This window comes from Grampus griseus (assembly GCF_964374135.1).
Source record: "Grampus griseus genome assembly, chromosome: 13".
Classification (NCBI taxonomy): Eukaryota; Metazoa; Chordata; class Mammalia; order Artiodactyla; family Delphinidae; genus Grampus; species Grampus griseus.
The window spans coordinates 72,874,155-72,893,661 of record NC_139007.1 but is presented as its reverse complement, the minus strand read 5'-3'; the positions used below and the strand labels follow the sequence as shown (position 1 = coordinate 72,893,661).

The 19,507-nt window shown below is 38.2% G+C and overlaps 1 protein-coding gene across 2 annotated transcripts in view; it reads left to right on the top strand.

Moving 5' to 3' along the window:
- Nucleotides 1-19,507, top strand: part of KATNA1 (katanin catalytic subunit A1) — a 53,142-nt gene that overhangs the window by 29,610 nt on the left and 4,025 nt on the right. For both annotated transcript variants that reach the window (XM_082668683.1, XM_082668682.1), the window contains exons 4-7: nt 3,109-3,289; nt 13,248-13,369; nt 15,012-15,117; nt 16,328-16,486. In XM_082668683.1, the coding sequence (XP_082524809.1) occupies nt 3,109-3,289; nt 13,248-13,369; nt 15,012-15,117; nt 16,328-16,486 (568 nt within the window). The remainder of the gene's footprint in view (nt 1-3,108; nt 3,290-13,247; nt 13,370-15,011; nt 15,118-16,327; nt 16,487-19,507) is intronic.

The following is a 19,507-nucleotide window of genomic DNA, read 5'->3' as shown; positions in this document are numbered from 1 at the left end:
CTCACGGGCCCAGCCACTCCACGGTATGTGGGATCTTCCCGGACCGGGGCACGAACCCACGTCCCCTGCATTGGGAGGCAGACTCTCAACCACTGCGCCACCAGGGAAGCCCCTTATTTACCTTTAATTACTTCCTTACTTCAAATGATCACATTGGGGTTTAGGAGTTCAACATAATGAATTTTGGAGGGGTACAAACATTCAGTCTATAACAGCCCTGTAACTCCTTTATCAATTACTGGTAAGAACTTTCCAATGAATAGATGTGCCCAGTGATTATTCAGTTGATTTCAAATTTAATGAACTGTTTGGTTGCCACAATCTAATATGTGGAGGCAGGAGGCTTCTCTCTTAGGGGTAATGGAAAGTTGAGTTAAATGAGTCTTTCATCTTGAAAAGTCTATGATGATGAACCCTAGTGTCCCTCCTTATTGCTTCTGGCTTTTCTTCAATATTTTTTTCTGTCTCTGATTTTAAATGCCCTGGATTACTATTAACTACAAAGTTCTCCTCTTTGACTTTATTTGCTGCATCTTTCTATTTCTTTCTGTAATTTATTTTACTTGCTTCCTCAACTGAATATCCCTCAAAACTCTTTATTTTTCTGTTGGTCTTAATCTGTACTCATGCTTAAGAGCGCTTATTCTTTCAACTCTCATGGTGATTCTAACCTTGACATTGCCTAAATTTTAATCCCATTTGAAGAACAGATTTAACTGATCCAGCATTCTAGTGCTGTGCACAAATATGTTTGTACAGGAGGTTCATTGAAGCCTTTTAGAGGAAAGATTAGAAATAGAATAAAACTTTTTGGTATGATTCTTTTAAAATGTCTTTTAAAAGTCAGCTGATGTCCCTCAAACATCTTCTCGTCTCACTGAATAAAACCCAAAGTTTTCAGTATGTCCCTCAGTGCCACCCTGTGAGATCTGGTTCCCTGCCGCCTCTGTGACCTAAGTTCTTACAGTTCTCTCCCTCAGCCTTCTTGAACAAGTCAAACACAAATGCTTCAGTTCTCTGCACTTGCCTTTCCTTCAACTCAGATGTTTGATGGCTTGTTCTCTCACTTCTTTCAGGTCTCTACTTAAATATCACCTCAGAAAGGCCATCTCTGATCACCCTACCTATATCATTCCATAGACCCTACCATTCTTTATTTTCTTAGATAGCATTTAGCATCATCTGATGTACTGTTTATTTCTTCATTGAAACCCCCTCTGCCCACACACACACTTGAATGTGAGCCTGTGAGAGTAAAGGCTTTTATTAAAGTTATTTTAAAAATTTTTTTACTTTAAATGCAGAGTAGTGCCTGTCAGTAGTAATAGTTCAGTAAATTATTTTTCGGATAAATGAATAGCAGTAAGAAGTGGATAAAGGGACTTCCCTGGCAGTCCAGTGGTTAGGACTCCATGCTTCCACTGCTGGTCAGGGAACTAAGATTGTGCAAACCACAAGGCGCGGCCAAAAAAAAAAAAAAAAAAGAAGTGGATAAAGTGTGCCACATTTTATGTGACTGACTGCCAGCTAGCCATTAAAAGTCATTTATGAGGTGATGATAGAGGAAAGAATACCGGCAATGCCTCATGATATAATGAGTAGAGAAAAATAAGAGCATATGTGTATATAATGGTTCCAATTTTGTTTAAATGAAAGGCAACCGTAAGAAAATAAACTAATATGTTAAGTGGTTAACTCTGGATAGTGGGGTTAAGGTGACTTTTTCAAATTCTTTATACTTTATTATAATTCAGTGTCTATTTTATATTACTTTTCTTAAGAGGAAAAATAAATATATATTTTAAAGCAGAATCCCTACTTGGCTATCCAAGTTTCTAAATCCAAAATTGAACCCTCATCATTCCTTTCACATATATATTGGTTTGGCTTTATCATCCTCCCAAATTCTCATTCTCAACTTTTCACATCTAAGAGTATCTTTTTTCATAGTGTCTCTTAGATTTTTATCATTACTCCTTGAGCTAGGCCCTCATCTCATGCCTTGATAACATCTCCCTGCTTTTTCTGTTTCCTTCATCAGTGTATCTTATTATTAGACTGATCTTTCTAAAACCTTTTCAGTGGCCGCCAGCTAAAAACCAAGCCTCTTGAACTGGCAGTGTTTAGATCTACTTACTGAACCACCTTATCTGTTCAGTATCATGTTTTAATGTTTACCATTGTCTTCACAGTTAGTAACTTTATAACCTTTACGTAGATTAAGCTCATCTTGCTTTCTTTGCTTTTCTTCACTGATTTTCTTGTCTGCAATTGTACCATCTTGTTTAGGTCAGCTTCTGTGTTTCCAGGTCCAATTTACTTTGTCTTTAAGAGGCCACTCCCATTGCCACAGTACTAGATCTCTTTCACACTTTCTAGTATACTTGCCTAGTCTTATGTATCTTCTTCTTTCTTAACTATACTTGAGGTATTTGAGGATAGGACTCCCCTGCCTTTTTTTATTGCTTATTTTACTGGCCCCAACCAAGTCTAGAAGTGTAGTAGGAGCCTAATAAGTATTTGAGAGGTCTAAATCCTGCCACAGAAATAAAGATGAAGTGATCTACATAGAGGTAAAGCACTGTACATGAGTTCTTGTAACTGTCCATAGCCAGTGCTTATGTCAGGTTTTTTTAATGGGAAAATGATTAAATTTTATTAATTAAAACAGAACTGTGATACATTCTAAATAAAATGGTACCAAATTGCACATATATCAGTACATAAGTGTGAAGTCTACACCTGTGCTTTGTTCTTGCTTTTTCGATAAAACTCCCTTCTCTGATTATTGTTCTCTTTTCAGTTTCCAAGAATCAGACTAATTTTTCATCTAATCCGATATACAATAGCTATTTCCTTTTAAAAGAGAGGTGATGATCAGTTGACTTCTATTATTTCTACCATAAAACCATAGTGCACCACAGACAGCTATGCCCAGTTTAAATGCTAGACCTTAGATTTCAGTGACCTCAAGTTTGTTTTATCTTGTGTTCAGTTATGCCTTTGCTTCTTTAGTTCATAAACTAACTTACACACTATGTGTGTTCATCTATATATGGACCAACTCCAAGAGTTGAGTATGATTTTCATGATCTTGTATTTGATTAGACCCTCACCAGGACCTAGAAAACGCCAGTCGTCTCAGTACAGTGACCCTAAACCACAGGGTAACCGTTCAAGTACAACTGTCAGAGTTCACCGTCCATCCGCACACAGTGTTCACAATGACAGAGGGAAAGCTGTTCGTTGTCGGGAAAAGAAAGAACAGAATAAAGGAAGAGAGGAAAAGGTAAATGTTACTGATATTCATAAATGAAAAAGTTATTTATTAACCTTAAAAATGAAGACTGTACAAATTTTAATAATTTTTAGTAATTAAATCTGCTACTATAATAAAACCATAGTCACACTCCACCTAGGCTAGGATTTTTCCTACTCACTATTCAACAAATAATTTTGTTTTTTTTGTTTGTTTTGTTGTTGTTGTTTTGCGGTACGTGGGCCTCTCACTGCTGTGGCCTCTCCCGTTGCGGAGCACAGGCTCCGGACGCGCAGGCGCAGCGGCCATGGCTCATGGGCCCAGCCGCTCTGCGGCATGTGGGATCTTCCCGGACCGGGGCACAAACCCATGTCCCCTGCATCGGCAGGAGGACTCTCAACCACTGCACCACCAGGGAAGCCCTATTTTGGTTGTTTTTTGTAACTTTCTATCTTGATACAATTTCAGACTTGCAAACAAGTTACAAGAATGGTATAAAGAACTTCCAGTGTGGTCAATTGGGAGATTGAAATTGACATGTATACACCGATGTGTATAAAATGGATGACTAATAAGAACCTGCTGTATAAAAAAATAAATAAAAGAAAAAAAAAAGAACTTCCATATATTCTTTCCCCAGTTTTACCAGTTATTAATATTATGTCCCTTTTGCTTTATCATTTACTCTCTGTATATACTTTATTTTTCCTGAAGCATTGAGAGTAAGTTGTAGAAATGAAATCATGCCCTTTTACCCTTAGATGTTTTAGAGTCAATTTCCTAAATACTAGGACATTGTTTCACATGAAAAAAATGTAGTGATCAAAATTCATAAATTTTGCATTGATACGGTACTGTTATCTAATACATAGACCTTTATAAAATTTTGCCAGTTATCCCAATAATGTCATTTATAGCTCCCCCTGCCCCCTGTGCCAGGACCCAATATAGAAGCATACATTGCATTTGGTTGTCATGTTTCTTTAGTCTCTTTTATCTTTTTTTATTTTATTTTTTTAATTTATTTATTTTTGGCTGCATTGGGTCTTCGTTGTTGCATGAGGGTTTTCTCTAGTTGCAGTGAGCAGGAGCTACTCTTCGTTGCAGTGCGCAGGCTTCTCATTGCGGTGGCTTCTCTTGTTGTGGAGCACGGGCTCTACGTGCAGGCTCGGTAGTTGTGGCATGCGGGCTCAATAGTTGTGGCTCGCGGGCTCTAGAGCGCAGGCTTAGTAGTTGTGACGCACAGGCTTAGCTGCTCAGCAGCAAATGACCCCATTTCTGGAGGTCATTTGCCCTTGTACATCTGGATAGTCAGTTCCCTTGAGTCCCTCTCACCATCGTTCCATAGTCCTGTATTTCTGTACTTTCAGCAACAGCAGTGCTATTGTAGTTCCTGAAACAAGGAAGGGTATGCGGAAGGTGGCTAATGCCTCTGGCCTTAGGCAGTATTATCAATACGAAGGTTGCCCTTGCCTATCATCTAGGGTGTGGGTTGTAAGCCTTTTAACCATCTGTGGTTTGTAGAGCTCAATGTCCTATACCTTTTTCACTTTATATCTATACTTTTATACCCTGAGAAATGATGTGTAGAACCTGAGGTACTATAATCAGCAAATCAGTTGTATAAATTAAATTGAATTAATATGATTTGCTTGTTAAAACAGGAAGATATAAAGCTTTTCAAAAATATAGCATGGTGATTAAGAGTATGGGCTTTGGAATCATGTAGACTTGTATTTCAGCACCATCCCTGCTGTTTCTGGATGTATTACCATAAGCTACTTGGGCTTTCTAAATTTTATCCCCTCATATATAAAATTACTTTAACGCCTGTCTTATAGAGTTTTTGTAGGATAAATAAAATAACTTTTTTTAAAAAAATTTATTTTATTTATTTTTGGTTGCGTTGGGTCTTCGTTGCTGTACACGGGCTTTCTCTAGTTGCGTTGAGCGGGGGCTGCTCTTCGTTGTGGTGCGCGGGCTTCCTCATTGCGGTGACTTCTCTTGTTGTGGAGCATGGGCTGTAGGCACACGGGCTCAGTAGCTGTGGCTCGTGGGCTCTAGAGCACAGGCTCAGTAGTTGTGGCGCATGGACTTAGTTGCTCCGCGGCATGTGGGATCTTCCTGGCCCAGGGCTCGAACCCACGTCCCCGGAATTGGCAGGCGGATTCTTAACCACTGCGCCGCCAGGGAAGCCCCAAGATAACTTTTTTTTCTACCTAGTGTGTGCTCAATAAATGTTAGCTATTATTTCCCAAACATTCCAGGTAACTGAGATTTTTGTTACATATGCTATTGACTTGAACAGTTTCACCATTGCATTTTTTAAAATTTTAATGAAATATCTTAGAGGTTGATGACTACATTCAAAATGCTCTTTAATTTATCTAAATGCAAAAGTAGAATTATTAGGTTAAAAGTAGGATAAAAATAAATTCCCCAGAAGGAGGCTCACTTTGAAAAAAAGTTCTTATTTACCAATGGAAGTATTTTAGCCTTCAGTTTAAAACAAATAGTGTTTCTATCACCCTTTGATTCTCTACTGTTTCAAGAATAGGGCAAGAGGACAAAGTATAATAAATAAACATAAAATCAGCTACATTAAGAGGAGATCTTAGGTGCTTCCCTGGTGGCGCAGTGGTTGAGAGTCCACCTGCCGATGCAGGGGACACGGGTTCGTGCCCCGGTCCGGGAAGATCCCACGTGCCGCGGAGCGGCTAGGCCTGTGAGCCATGGCCGCTGAGCCTGCGCGTCCGGAGCCTGTGCTCCGCAACGGGAGAGGCCAGAACAGTGAGAGGCCCGCGTACTGCAAAAAAAAAGAGGAGATCTTATCTGTGTCTTTGCTGAGTGTAGACATGACTTACGTGCTAAAATCCTCAGGACTTGACAGCCAAAGAACAAGTGTATAGAATAGATTTTCTTCCCAAATCAGCCAGTGTGTCTTTGTTGGTAATATATGCCCAGTGTTGAGAAACTTACATTTGGGGAGATCAGAATAATATATTTCAAACAATTATAGAACAATTAGATGTTAAACTGGTGGTAGCTAGTGACTAAAAATAGCAGAATTCTTAGAAGGAGTTGGTAGTAGTGAGAAAGCTTCATGGAAGAGATAAAGCCATTAAGTCATACAGAATGAATAATTTTTTTTTTCCTATTTAAAACCTTTTGTTACCTATTCACTTAGAAAATCAGAAAATAGAGCAAATGAAAAAAGAAAACTCAGACTCACATTCTTACCCACCCAGAGTTCTGTTAATCTCATGGTATATGCTTTTAATGCTTTTCTATTGCGTGATTTTTTTTTTTTTACCGTAACTGGAATCATAAAATAGCCTGTTCTTTTTGATTATCAATGTATCCTAACAGTCTTTCTATGTTGAGTTGGTCTATTCCTCTAAATAGTAGCTGTACAAATGACTAAAGAAAAGGAAATAAGAGCACAGAAACAAGTGTCTTCAGTAAAATGTCTCTCTTAAGTCTATTGCCCATTATGCAAATGAGTTTTTTTTTAGTCTTGAGTTTTGAGAGCTCTTTATATAGTCTAGAGACTAGTCCTTTGTCAGTTATGTATTTTGCAGATAGTTTCTTTAAGTGTGTAGCTTGTCTTTTCATTGTTTTAGCAGGATCTTTCACAAGGCAAAAGATTTTAATTTTGGTAAAGTCCAACATTTCCTTTTTATAAATTATGCTTTTGGTGTCAAGTTTGTAATTCTTTGCCTAGCCCTAGATCCCAAAATTTTTTAATTTTTTTCTTAAAAGTTTTATAATTTTATGTTTTACATCTAAGTCCATGATCTGTTTTGAGTTGATTTTTGTGTAACGTGTGAGACTTAGGTCAAGGTTCATTTTTTGCCTATACATGTTCAATTGCTCCAGCACCTTTTGTTGAAAAGGATTTGTTATAGCACAGAGAACTACATTCAATATCCTGTAATAAACTATATGGAAAAAATATGAAAAAGAATATACATGTGTGTGTATATATATATATATATATATATATATATAACTGAGTCACTGTACTGTACAGCAGAAATTAATACAACATTGTAAATATACTTCAATAAAATAAATTTTTTACACCTTGGTCAAAAATTATTTGGGCATATTTGTGTGGGTCTGTCTATGGGCTCTCTATTACATTTCATTGATACATGTATCTGTCTCTCAACCAATACTCCACACAGTCTTGGTTACTATAGTTATATACTGTGTTATGTACATAGTAAGCTTGAAATTGAGTAGACTAATTCATCCCATTTTATTCTTCCTTTTCAAAGTTATTTTAGCTATTCTAGTTCCTTTTTTTTCATGTAAATTTTGGAATCAGCTTTTCTACATCTACAAAGAATGTTGCTGATATTCTGATAGGAATTAGGTTAAACCTATGTATCAGTTTGGGGGAAATTAAGATCTTTGTTACATTGAGTCTTCCAATCCATGAACATGTTATCTCCTTTAGATCTTTGATTTCTTTCATCAGCATTGTGTAGTTTTCAGCATACAGGTCTTGCATATATTTTGTTAGATTTTAAACCTAAGTATTTCACTTTTCTAAGTGATTGTATCAGTGGTATTGTATTTTTTATTTCAGTATCCACATATTTATTGCTAGTATATAGAAATAAAAGTGACTTAAAAAATTCTTTTAGGGCTTCCCTGGTGGCGCAGTGGTTGAGAGTCCGCCTGCCGATGCAGGGGACGCGGGTTCGTGCCCCGGTCCGGGAAGATCCCACATGCCACGGAGTGGCTGGGCCCGTGAGCCATGGCCGCTGAGCCTGCACGTCTGGAGCGCTCCGCAAAAAGCCCACAACAGTAAGAGGCCCGCGTACCGCAAAAAAAAAAAAGAAAAAAAAATTCTTTTAAATTGTGGTTTAAATATGTATAACGTAAAATTTACCATTTTAGCCATTTTTAAGTATGCATTTCTTTCCTTTTTTTTTTTTTTTTTTTTGCGGTATGCGGGCCTCTCACTGTTGTGGCCTCTCCCGTTGCGGAGCACAGGCTCTGGACTCACAGGCTCAGCAGCCATGGCTCACGGGCCCAGCCGCTCCGCGGCATGTGGGATCTTCCTGGACCGGGGCACGAAACCGTGTCCCCTGCATCGGCAGGTGGACTCTCAACCACTGCGCCACCAGGGAAGCCCTAAGTATGCATTTCTTAAAGTGCAATTGAGTACATTCACATTGCTGTGGAACTATCACCACCATACATCCACAGAACGTTTTTAATTTTGCAAAACTGAAACTCTGTGCCCGTTAAACAATAACTCCCTGATAAGGAAAACTCTCTTTTTCTTTCTGCTTGCTACTTGCAAAACACTTCTGTACTCCAAATGTGTAGGATTTTTTTTCCACATCAAGCAATTCTTTGACACCAGTTGTGTGTCCTACAGTCTAACTCAACTGGCATCAGATCCACAGGTTAAGAGTTCAGTTGCACAGGGTGCCTCCACATCACATGCCAGTTGCAAGTCCAGCTTGTCACCTGTGCTTCTGACCAACTGGTATAAATCAGAGGTTACCAAAACAACCCCCTTGGGTTTGATAATTTGTTAGAGCAGCTCACAGAACTCAGGAAAACAGTTTTCTTACTAGATTTACCAGTTTATTACAAAGGATGCAATTCAGCAACAGCTAGATGGAAGAGAAGCCCAGGGCAAGGTACGTGGGAAGGGACGCAGAGCTTCCATGCCTTCTCCAGATACGCCACCCTCCTAGCACCTCCGCATGTTCACCATACCCTATCCTTTTGGGGTTTTATGGAGGCTTCATTACATGGATATGATGGATTAAATCATTGGCCATTGGTGATTCATTGAACCTCCAACCTCTCTTTCTCCCCAGAGGTTGTATGGTAGCACTGTAAGTTCCAACCCTCTAATCACAAGTTTGGTTCCCCTGACAACAGTCCCCATCCTGTGATTAACTAGGGGCTTTCCAAAAATCACCTCATTAACGTAAACTCAGGTTGAGTTGAAGGGGCTTGTTATGAGTATCAAAAAACACCTCTTTCACCTTTACTGCTCTGGATCTATTTCAGGAGCTGGGAACAAAAACTGCATATTATAACAAAAGATGCTTCCATTGCTCTTATCAGTTAGGAAATCATAAGGGTTTTAGGAGTTATATGCCAGGAATAGGACTAAAACTAAGTATGTATTTCTCATTATAAATCATAATATTGCATTCCCTGTTCCTTCCCCCTGCCCACAGGCCCTGGCAACCACTATTCTACTTTCTGTCTCTATGAGTTTGATTCCTCTAAGTACATCACATGAGTGGAATCATACAGTATTTGTTCTTTTGTGACTGGCTTTTCCTACTTAGCATAATGTCTTCAGGGTTCATCCATTTGATAGCATGTGTCAGAATGTCATTCCTTTTTAAGGCTCATATTCCATTGCATGTATATACCATATTTTGTTTATCCAGTCATCCATCAAAGGACACTTCAGTTGCTTCCACCTTTTGGCTATTGTAAATAATGCTTCTATGTCACGGGTATATAAATGTCTCTTCAAGACCCTGCTTTCAAGTCTTTTGGAGATATATATATATATATATATTCATATACAGAAGTATTCGTGTATAATTCTGTTTTAATTTTTTGAGGAATCACCAAACGTTTCCACAGTGGCTGCATCATTTCACATTTCTACTAACAGTGCACAATGTTCCAATTTCTCCACATCTTTGCCAACACTTGTTATTTTCTTTTTTAAAAAAATAAATTTATTTATTTATTTATTTATTTATGGCTACGTTGGGTCTTCGTTGCTGTGCGCGGGCTTTCTCTAGTTGCAGTGAGCAGGGGTTACTCTTTGTTGTGGTGTGCGGGCTTCTCATTGCAGTGGCTTCTCTTGTTGCGGAGCATGGGCTCTAGGCGCGCGGGCTTCAGTAGTTGTGGCACGTGGGCTCAGTGTTTGTGGCACGTGGGCTCAGTATTTGTGGCTCGTGGGCTCTAGAGTGCAGGCTCAGTTGCCCCTTGGCATGTGGGATCTTCCCAGACCAGGGATTGAATCCGTGTCTCCTGCATTGGCAGGCAGACTCTTAACCCACCAGGGAAGTCCCTGCCAACACTTGTTATTTTCTGTGTGTGGTTTTTTTAGTTAGTTAGTTAGTTTGTTCTAGTTTTGTAATAGTTTTGTAATAGCCATCCAAATGGTGTGAACTAGTATCTCACTGAGGTTTTGATTTGCATTTCCCTAATGATAAAATTGACTTTTTACGTATATTTAGTATCCTGCCACCTTGCTGAAGTCATTTATTAATTCTAGGAGAATTTTTGTAGATTCCTTGGAATTCTCTGGGTAAACATCATGCCATCTGAAATAGAACAGTTTTATTTCTTCCTTTTGGATTTGTATGTGTATATGTCCTTTTCTTGCTCTGTTACACTGGCTACAACTTCTAGCACTATGTTGAATAAGTGTGATGAAAGTGGACATCCTGATCTTAGTGGGGAAAGCATTCAGTGTTTCATCATTAAATATAATGTTAGCTGTAGAATTTTTTTTTTTTTTTTTTTTTTTTTTGGTATGCGGACCTCTCACTGCTGTGGCCTCTCCCGTTGCGGAGCACAGGCTCCAGATGCGCAGGCTCAGCGGCCATGGCTCACGGGCCCAGCCGCTCCGCGGCATGTGGGATCTTCCCGGACCGGGGCACGAACCCGTGTCCCCTGCATCGGCAGGTGGACTCTCAACCACTGCGCCACCAGGGAAGCCCGCTGAAGAATTTTTGTGTGTGCTTCTTACCAAGTTGAAGAAATTCGTCTTTACCACGAATGGATGTTGAGTTCTGTCACGTGCTTTTTGGCATCTGTTGCATGATCATGTAGTTTTCCTTCTTTGCCTGTTAATACGTGGATTATATTGATTTATTTATTGTTTGAATTTTGAACTAGCCTTGCATCCTTGGAATAAACCTCACTTGGTCATGGTATATAATTCTCTTTATATCTTACTGAATTCTATTTGGTAATATTTTGTTAAGGATTTTTGCATTTATGAGGGATATTGGTCTATAATCTTTTTGTTTTGTTTTTTAATTCTCTTTGATTTTGGTATCACAGTAATAGTAACTTCATAAAATGAATTGAAAAATGTTCATTCTTCTGGAAGAGATTGTGTAGAATTGGTAGTTCTTGTTTAAATGTTTGATAAAATTTTCCAATGAAACCATCTGGGCTTGGATATCTTTTTTGGAAGTTTTTAAATTATGAATTCAATTTCCCTAGAAGTTGAAGGGCTGTTTAAATGATCTTTTTCATAATAGTTGAGTTGTAGTAGTTTGTGTTTTTCAAATAGTGATCCATTTTGTCGAAGTTGTCAAATTTATGTCAAATTTATTTTGAGCACCAAAAAGGAGTCTACATTCTTTTTAACCTCTACTGCTTTCTTTTACCTCCTGGTAGTTGTTAGTATTTTCCCTTAGAAATGTCAAAATTTGAAATTCCATAGCTCCCCTTGGCCGACCTATTATAGAATTGTTTCTCCTTTCTGCCTGTCTGAAATTTGTTTTGCTTTGTCTGCAAACATTCCCTCAGCACTGTGTTCTATGGGAGAAAATAAGGTGAGAACTGCTGATAAAGTGCCTTATATTTGTGTTTCCCTGGGCTTGCAGTTTAAGTTTCTAATAGGAACAGTGTCTTCTTTCTATCCCCCGCAGCTGCTCGTACAGAATAGATTAGTATCTGTGAATGAATAACAACTTCATAAATACTTAGAAGAAAAGATAACCTCCTCTTTTAAATGTTATACAACACCTCCCTTGAATCTTTAATGTTCCTATTGGATACTAAATATGTAAATTGTGAGACAGGCACTTATTTGGTCATCTAGTGTAAGACTTTGAACGTCATAAATATTGGTTAAGTCTAGACATTAGTACTGACTTTAGACAGCACCAGTGACAAAGAAGTCATCATGTTATGGGCAAAAAAATGTTATGGATTTTGGAGATGGGGGTAACAATCCTAGTACAAGACCAAGTAAATGATTATTTACACCAATATAAAGTTTCATAAATTTTCTTGGCTTATAAAATTCACGACTGTCTCAGCAGTTTTTTCATAGCACCTCTAGGACAAAAAGAATACCCATCCATTTGAAATTTGGTTAAAACAACTCTTTATGTCCCAACAACACCTTTTGGACACTGTACAGTTTCTCAGACCTTGGAGTCACAGTGGACATTCCACTGTCATTCCTCTTCCACATTGATTTTTCCCGGTATATGTTTTATCACAGCAACTGCCAAAAATCCAGCCTCACAAAAAATACGGGATTATTGAAAGGAATGCAGCAGTCTTCACGGAGAAACTGAACTACCTCGAGCCGGTAGTTCACCCAATGTTCAAACAGGTGTTTTTGTATTTCCCTCAAAAATCTGAAAAATCCTGCAGCGCCCTGTGAGTTCACTGTTGTGCCTTGGAGTGCTTTAGTGTGCATCTTGCGGCCCTAATGACTGTCATCACAGAGGGCGGGAGGGAAAATCTCTCCGAAGGACTGAGGTGTCTTTTGGAGGGATGTGGGAATAGTGAAAAGGGATGTTTTGGGAGCATCAGTGGGGACTGAGTACATGTTAAAGATTGACCCATAATCTTAGCTAAATAAACCATCTGTCTATAACCTTATCTCTTCTAAAGTTTTGAGATAAATGCCATACATATCTAATATTCACTAGGGACTACAGTTTATCTCAATATTAATTTTTACTATTGTCAGTTCATATGCATAATATTTTTATTTTTCTTTAATACCGTTGTCATACTTTTTATGTAAAAATAAAAATTCTGTATGAAACTCTGATGTTGATGTAGAAGGATGACTTGTAGTCTTTGATTCTGTCCTTATTACTTGGTACTATTACATTAGCTTTTTAAAAAATGTCACCTAAGTCCAATCTTTGTTTCTGACTCATAGAAACAAAATATAATTTTTGAGTCAATCAAAAGCTCTTGTTTTTTCTCTCTGTTTGTGTAGAACAAATCACCTGCTGCAGTTACAGAACCAGAGACAAATAAATTTGATAGTACTGGATACGATAAGGACTTAGTAGAAGCTTTGGAAAGAGATATAATTTCTCAGAATCCCAATGTTCGATGGTAAGTTATATCACAACAAAATAATAGGGTGTTGCTTTTTGGAACAGAAAATGGAACAAATGTGGGCATGTACTGAAGATCAGTCCTTGAGGATAGAACCTGAGGACATACAATGTGAGCATGACACGTAATGAAAAACTTGACTTTGGTTCAGGCTGTACCAGTTTTTGTCTGAGATTTTTTAATTTAATGAAATAATAATAAAATTCTTATTAAATTAAAAATTCTACATACAGAATGGGAACAAGATCACAGAAATTACATCTTTTGGGGACATTCTCCAGTGGTAAAATGGCAGTGATTCTATGTGTGTGTATTGCTTGTTATCTTTAGGTTTATACAATATATGTTGCTTTTATATCCTATTAGAGCAGTGGTTCTCAACTTTATTCCTGTTATATCTAAGGGATAAGTTAGGAGTTTGGGATTAACATACACACACTGCTATATATAAAATAGGTAACCAACAAGGACCTACTATATAGCATAGGGAACTATACTTAATATTTTGTAATAACCTAAAGGGAAAAGAATCCCTTTGGAATAACCTAAGGGAAAAGACTGAAAAAAAAAATAGATGTAGTTGTATGTCTAACTGAATCACCCTGCTGTACACCTGAAACTAATACAAAAGTGTAAATCAACTGTACTTCAATTAAAAAAATAAATATTATATCTAATCAAAGAACTGTAATTTATCACAGTGAGTTATAAATCTCCCTTTCCCACAAAGTTAGGTACATTCTGTTATACGTTTTTTGTTAAAACTTTAATTATTTTTAGGTATAGTTTTGAGGGGTATTTTCAAATATATTATCATGTCATATATCATAATATATTATCATGCCACGTGTACCGGTTGTTGTAGTAGTAGTTGTGTTCTAGTGGTTGGAGATGACTTCACGGCAATCTCTATGATACTCTTTATTTATTTTTTATTTTTTTATTTTTAATTTTTTTTCTATGATACTCTTTAATCTTGGTGTCTATCTCTTGATAGGGTTGGGGGCAAAACAGCAGTTTTGCAAGCTGTATCTGCTTTATGCCCTTTTTATTCTTTATGGGTTTTTTTAATGGGCTCATTATTTCTAAATCATGGAATTTATGGAATGAGCATTTTAAGAGCAGAACTTTAAAATGAAATGGCATAATACTTAAATTGTAGGCCTATAGACCTGTGTTCTCATTCACCAAGCTGAAAATCATTACTCCCAAGAATTGAAGATTCAGGGACTTCCCTGGTGGTCCAGTGGGTAAGACTCTGCGCTCCTAATGCAGGGGGCTCGAGTTCGATCCCTGGTCAGGGAACCGGATCCCACACACTACAACTGAAGATTCCCCACACGGCAATGAAGATCCCACGTGCCGCAACTAAGACCTGATGCGGCCAAATAAATAAATATTTTAAAAAATTAAAAAAGAATCGAAGATTCAGATTGTGCTCTTTCTATATACTGGTTGGTGTGGCAGGCCTCGTCACAGTGTGTTAGTTCACTAGTGCCTAGGAAGAAGCTTAGCATTCTGTCAGCAACGTAAAATCATGTGCTTTCAGTGATTCTCAAGAATGACTACATAGAGTTAGGTTGTTGTAGTTAGTTTATCAACAACTACAAGGTTGTTGATAAAATATCTTCTCTTTCAGGGATGATATTGCTGATTTAGTAGAAGCTAAAAAGTTGCTTAAGGAAGCTGTGGTGTTACCAATGTGGATGCCAGAATTCTTCAAAGGCATTAGGAGACCATGGAAAGTAAGTGTATTACTGTAACGGCATTGTCAAAGCAAATGGCAAGTGCATTGCTATAGAAAGCCAGTATTTATCTGTGTTGGGGGAAGTGGGAGGAGAAAATAGAGCAGGTAAAGAAAATCATTTTAAACTATGTTGTGTTATTCAGAACTTTGTTTAGACCAAGAGCTACTGCAAGGTTTCCAGAATAAGAAATAGGTACAGGACTTCCCTGGTGGCACAGCGGTTAAGACTCCACCTGCCAATGCAGGGGACACGGGTTCGAGCCCTGGTCCAAGAAGGTCCCACTTGCTGCGGAGCAGCTAAGCCCATGTGCCACAACTACTGAGCCCACTATGGAAGCCTGCGCACCTAGAGCCCGTGCTCTGCAACAAGAGAAGCCACCACAAATGAGAAGCACGCGCACTGCAACGAAGAGTAGCCCCTGCTCACCGCAACTAGAGAAAGCCCATGCACAGCAACGAAGACCCAATGCAGCATAAATAAATGAATGAATGAATGAATGAATAAATAAATAAATTTACTAAAAAAAAAGGAATAGGTACAATGTGAATATTTGGAAAGTTGGACACATAGCAGATTTATAATGAGCTTACATTCGCAAATATGAACAGGTCACCTAATGCAAAAATACTCCATTTTACGTGTTGTGTTGCAGAACTTACATCTATATTTCTTGGAATTGTTCTTAAGAAACTAATAAGATATATCTGTATCTAATGAGTACTTTTTAAAAGTCATGTGCTGATATGAAAAGAGACTGTCCAAAAAACTCTTGGATTTGGGAAATGTGCTAATGGCTAACTCTGTACTTATTTTTTAAAATTCTTGAAAGGTTAAGTGATAAGCAAGATACGAAATTATGGACATACAGCTATGTAAAAAAAAAAACTAATTTGAGCAAAAAGACTAGCAGGAAATATATCCAGATACTAATGGTACCTGTGTTAGGGTATGATATTATATCAGTACTATAATATTGATTATATTATTTCTCATCTCTTAGTTCCAATTTTTTAATAATGTGTAGTTCTCCTACTTTTGTAATGGAAAAAGTAAATTTGTGATAAAGTATCCTTCTGTTTATCTTTGTCTTTTACTTGTCTTAATATTATGTGTAAGTTGGTTGAAAATTGATCCTTAGTAACGGAATTCTTGTGAATTAGAACAATGGCACATAAATCCTTTGCTGATGCTATTATATTCCCAACAGGGAGTGTTGATGGTTGGCCCACCTGGCACAGGAAAGACCCTCCTTGCTAAAGCAGTAGCTACTGAATGCAAGACAACATTCTTCAATGTCTCTTCATCAACTCTGACTTCCAAATACAGAGGAGAGTCTGAGAAGCTTGTTCGTCTTCTGTTCGAAATGGTGAGTGCTTGAGCTAACTCTAATGATTCTTTACCTCTAGAAGGGGAGAAAGTGAGTTGTAACTACAGCATGTAGAATCGCTAGGCAGGATGCTTTTGTGCCCAGAGTGTGATTCCTGTGCTCTTGAAGGTAGAAAATTTTTATTCAATACTAACATGAATAACTTGCATTTCTCTTTGACTCCTTTTCTCTGGATGAAAGGCTGTCTCTGTTAGCTTATGGACATGCTCATGTTACGGGATCTGCATTACTGATCTGCTATAGGAATGTGAAATTATTACGGTTTTTAAATCAGGCTTAGTTATCGTAAATGCAGTATTAGAACAAAAATGAGAAAAGGTGAAAATCATAAGTAGATATGGAACTGAGATTACCTCCAATCTATTAACTATATCAAATACCCTGAGTTTAATGACCCAGTCTTTAGATTAAGTTCTTCGCTTCTTTGAGTTTCTTTTTCCTTCTTCCACTGCCACTCATCTGAGTATCAGTAGAAGAAATGTAATTCAACAAGTTCTGCTTGAGTGTTTAGGTTGAATTCAACAGCTTTTTAGACTTCAGACTTTGTTTCACTTACTGTTTCCGTCTTACCTCATTTAAGAAATTGTGTAGTTATATGCATGAGGACAGAGTTATGTTTATTATATAGATAGTGAAAAAGATTTACATTCCTGGTCGTGGTGGACAAAACCTTAGATGACCATGCTAATATTATACCAGATCTTCCTTCCTAGGCTGAGAATAAACAAACAAAACCCTCACAATTTCATGTTATCTGTTTTCTGTAAAGGCTTCTTCCTGTTTCGGTTCCCATTTTCTTTCTCCTTCAACTTCGATAATTCATAAGGCAGGATGTAAATTCTGACAAGTTCTTATGGATTATTAATAGTCCATCCCACAATAGGAATCTAATGGAGAACCTCTTAGATCCTTTTGAAAAATTAGCTTGCTATTTGCTTCAGGGGAAAAATTATATTGTCAGTATTCCAGAATAACTAGGCCTTTTAAAAATGTAAGCTAGGGGACTTCCCTGGTGGTCCAGTGGGTAAGACTCCACGCTCCCAGTGCCGGGGGCCCGGGTTCGATCCCTCGTCGGGGATCCCCCATGCGTGCCACAACTAAGAAGTCTGCATGCCGCAACTGAGACCCGGAGCGGCCAAAATAAATATTTTAAAAATTTTATTTAAAAAAAAAGTAAGCTAAATAGGGTGAATGGGGACTTCCCTGATGGTCCAGTGGTTAAGACTCCACGCTCCCACTGCAGGGGGCACAGGTTCAAACTCTGGTTGGGGAACTAAGATATCCCACATGCCAAAAAAGAAAAAAAAAAAAGTAAATAGGGTGAATGGCTAAGTGTGGCGTCTTTAGAGTCCGGTGGCCTGGGTTAAGACCCCACTTCTGTCACTTTCCTAGATGGCTAACTGTGGGAAAATTCCTCTCCTGTCCCTCAGTTGCTTTATCTATAAGAGGAGGACAGTAATTTAGGACCTACCTCTGTAATGTTTGGAGGGTGAAATCAGCCAATACATGTAAACTGCTTAATACAGAGCCTGACTCATAAGGACTCATAAATATTAACTGTTACTGTTTAAGAGTTATCTGAATTTTTTTTAATGTAGGGTTTTATATTAAGGAAAAAGGACTATTTTCTTCTATGAGGGAAAGCCTCTTACAAAGTAGTAATTTGCAATATTTTTGTATACTGCGGTTTATAAAGACATATCAAACAACTTATTTTTTACTGCTTCCCTGGTATTGCCCAGGAGAATCTTAACCATCTTTAAACAAGTCCTTGCTTATCTGGAGCGAGCTACTTTGAGTTGCCCACTTGAGCAGGGGCTCAGTCACAAACCAGTGCCTGCAGATGGGAGCTTCTGCCTTTCTGCATTTCGGTTAGGGCTCATTTGAAACCACCTTGATTTGCTTCTGTTCATATGGACTCTCTCGAGTAAAATTGTACTGCCTCTCATATTTTGGTTTTGACTGCTCTACAGATGACTGCCTCTCTCTTGAGTGCCCCTCCCCCTGGACCTCTCAAAGTGAGCATTCCTCAGGGCCTGTATTTTGAATAAGGCCACTTAAATATTATAAAAGTCTGTCCAGGGTTTTTCACATGACATGGTAACAAACACATATAAAAACTTAATTGTATAGTTTTTGTTGTATTGTCAGGAACTTTCATTTTCAAGTGTCAGAAACCTAATCAAGTGAACAACAATCTCAGTTGTTGCAGCAAAATTCCAGAGATTAATGTTTGGTCTCTTTTCAGTCACATGCGTATGCCTGGACCCTCCTGGGACTCCAGCAGAGTTGGCCTCTCTTGAAGTAATGGAATAAGAATGAGAGAGATATGATTTACAAATGAGAAAGAGAGCTTCTCTTATCATAAGGAGCCATGCTGTGCAGGCAGAAACAATTGGTTTCCTCTCCAAGTCTCTCTACATTACTTTCTCAGGTCATCCAAAGCCAATTTTAAATGTGCCACATAGCCTCTGCTTTAAGTCAGACCTTTCTGCACACCCTCAGTATTTGGGAAGACTCAATCTAGTAATTTTTGCTTGAAATTTAATTTTTGTTGTTGGTTCTGTTGGTAGATGGTTGCTAGCTAGAATTTCAATTATAAATTTTCTTGCATGTTTGCTTTTTTCTTTCTTTCCCTCCATCCAGTTTATTTTTCTCCCTCTGTTTCTTGAAAAGAAAGTACAAAAATGTTTGTACACAGTACCTAAGATCCAAGTAAGGATACCTTATTAAAAATGTATTATTAGGGCTCTTGGTTAAGAATCTGCCTGCCAGTGCAGGGGACACGGGTTCGATCCCTGGTCCGGAAGGATCCCACATGCCCCGGAGCAACTAAGCCCTTGCGCCACAACTACTGAGCCTGCACTCTAGAGCCTGCGAGCCACAACTACTGAGCCTGCATGCCACAACTAATGAAGGCTGTGTGCCTAGATCCCGTGCTCTGCAACAAGAGAAGCCACCACAATAAGCCCGCACACTGCAACAAAGACCCAACGCAGC